Genomic DNA, 2028 nt, shown 5'->3' with positions numbered 1-2028 from the left:
TAGTGACCACATGATGAGCAGGTCTCCAGCAGCTTCCTGTCCTGCATCATCTCCAGCAGCAGCTCTTTAAAGTCACAGTTCTTGATGTTCCTCATTGTTCTCATTAGAACAAGCTGCTGGCTGGAGCAGGAGGAACCTGATTGGTCCGTTCACTGCAGGAGAGTCACATGACGAGTTAAACGCCTCCTTTAATGAGAGTCTGGAGAAGAAAACCCGGTTCACTAAGAACGCTGATGAAGACCTGCTGGTACCTGATACCTCTGACTGTGTTCAGGTTTTGTCCGGTCCAGTTAAAGTCTGGATTTGTTAAACCGGGTTCAAGGTTCAGCCTCTGGTGCTGCTGGAACCACAGCTGGTCTGACTTCCACACATAGAACCAGCTGCAGAACCAAACTGCTGGTTCAGGTTTGGATTCTGGACCGGTGTTGGAGCCATGGTTGATCTGAACCAGATCACCTGGTACCAGTACCTGCTTTTACCTTCAGGATGGGTCTGGACAGGTTCATGTCGTCAAAGGTCAGCTGATCGTCGTACTGAGACGCGTCTTCGTAGAACGACTCTGGAGCCTGAACACAAACACAGCTGTTACCACAGCAACCAGGTAGAGGAACTTGTGACATCAGCTGCTCCTCCTCCTCCTCCTCACCTCCTCCTCCTCCTCCTTCCTCCTCCTCCCCCGGCGCTGCTTCTCTCTGAGGGTGTCTGGCAGGAAACAGGAACAAAACCCACCTTCAGCTCATCGACTCTACAAATCAGCAGGTTCTTAAATCACACTTCAGTCACTGCAAATGTTCTGCTGGACCCACCTGATTGGGTCAGAACCTCCTCATCGCTCGAGCCAAATTCCTCATCTTCATCCTCCTCTTCATCACTTCCATCATCATCCTCTCCTGCTTCAGGCTTCACATCTTCGTCTTCGTCTTGGTTCTCCTGGTTCTTCTCTGAGGAACCTTCAGCTGCGTCGCTCTGGGAGGACTTCTCCTCGGCTTTCCTCTTCTTCCTGACTTTATCGATCTTCTGGTCCAGAGTTGTGATGGTTCTCTGCAACAGAACACACACGGAACGTTAGCGAACTGCTGCAGAATAACACAATGTTCTTTGAGAACCCAGTAGTGCAGCAGAAGAGGGGTTCTAGCAGGTCCTAGGAGGTTCTACCTTGTTCTTGAGCTGCTTCATGACGTCGGCCATCAGCCAGTCCTGGTCAGCGCTCGCACCGTCCTTCTCCCCAAACTCAAAGTCGCAGTTAAAGTCTCTGGACACACCAAACTTCTTCTTCCTGTTCAGGACGATGGGCTGCTCCTGCAACGACACCACAGCGTTACGGTCCGGCCTCCAGGGCCCGCTGGATGGAACTAGAACCCGGATGGAAGTGGTTAAGGTAACGCAGTTTATTGCTCAGTAACGTAAACAAACAGAACAAGACAGTGACAACACAAAAGAGGGAGGATGCTACAAATCAAAGAACCAAAACAGAACCAAAACAGAACCAAACAAAGGCTCACGGAGTTACGAAGCTAGCAAACTAAACTCTGACAGCAGCATCCACACAGAACAGGAACTAAAACAAACTGGTGCCTCAAAACACAGAATACAAAGCCACAGGACGCGAGTAGCTTCCTAACGAAGCTGTGCAGCTGCTAACGGGAGTCATCGTCTCCACGGAGACGCTCTCTAACTCCCAGCAAGTCAGCAGCTGCCAGCAGAAGCTACGTTTCCTCAAAACACACAAACCGAGAGGAACCAGGACTGTTCACTCTAAAGCCCAGTCCGACTGAAAGGTTCTGGTTGCTTGATAACCAGGTGTGGTGACTGCTGGGGTGGAGGAGGAGTGGTGCTGGTCCAATGAGACGTGACTGGAGGCGGGAGAACCAGGGCCGGAGTGCAGGGCTGTGTCTGAGATCAGTCCCTATGCCTACATAGTGATCTGTGTAGTGATCTGTGTAGTGATCAGTATGAAGGGAGTGAGTGGTGATTTCACACACAGCTGGGCCTGCACAGCTCATCTCCACACCATGGTCACAAGTCCAC

The 2028-nt window shown here is 51.1% G+C and overlaps 1 protein-coding gene across 4 annotated transcripts in view; it reads right to left on the bottom strand.

The window, feature by feature from the left end:
* The window catches only part of ddx27 (DEAD (Asp-Glu-Ala-Asp) box polypeptide 27), a 7902-nt gene that overhangs the window by 5066 nt on the left and 808 nt on the right, over positions 1 to 2028 (bottom strand). For 3 of the 4 annotated variants that reach the window (XM_008299082.1, XM_008299084.1, XM_008299085.1), the window contains exons 2-5: positions 1156 to 1299; positions 807 to 1041; positions 647 to 702; positions 480 to 566 (exon numbers count right to left, since the gene is read on the bottom strand). In XM_008299082.1, the coding sequence (XP_008297304.1) occupies positions 480 to 566; positions 647 to 702; positions 807 to 1041; positions 1156 to 1299 (522 nt within the window). The remainder of the gene's footprint in view (positions 1 to 479; positions 567 to 646; positions 703 to 806; positions 1042 to 1155; positions 1300 to 2028) is intronic. The other variant, XM_008299083.1, reaches the window with a different exon arrangement.

Source organism: Stegastes partitus, unplaced genomic scaffold (genome assembly GCF_000690725.1).
Source record: "Stegastes partitus isolate 25-593 unplaced genomic scaffold, Stegastes_partitus-1.0.2 Scaffold1380, whole genome shotgun sequence".
Lineage (NCBI taxonomy): Eukaryota > Metazoa > Chordata > Actinopteri > Pomacentridae > Stegastes > Stegastes partitus.
The sequence above is the reverse complement of the archived record's forward strand: the minus strand, read 5'-3'. Positions and strand labels throughout refer to the sequence as shown.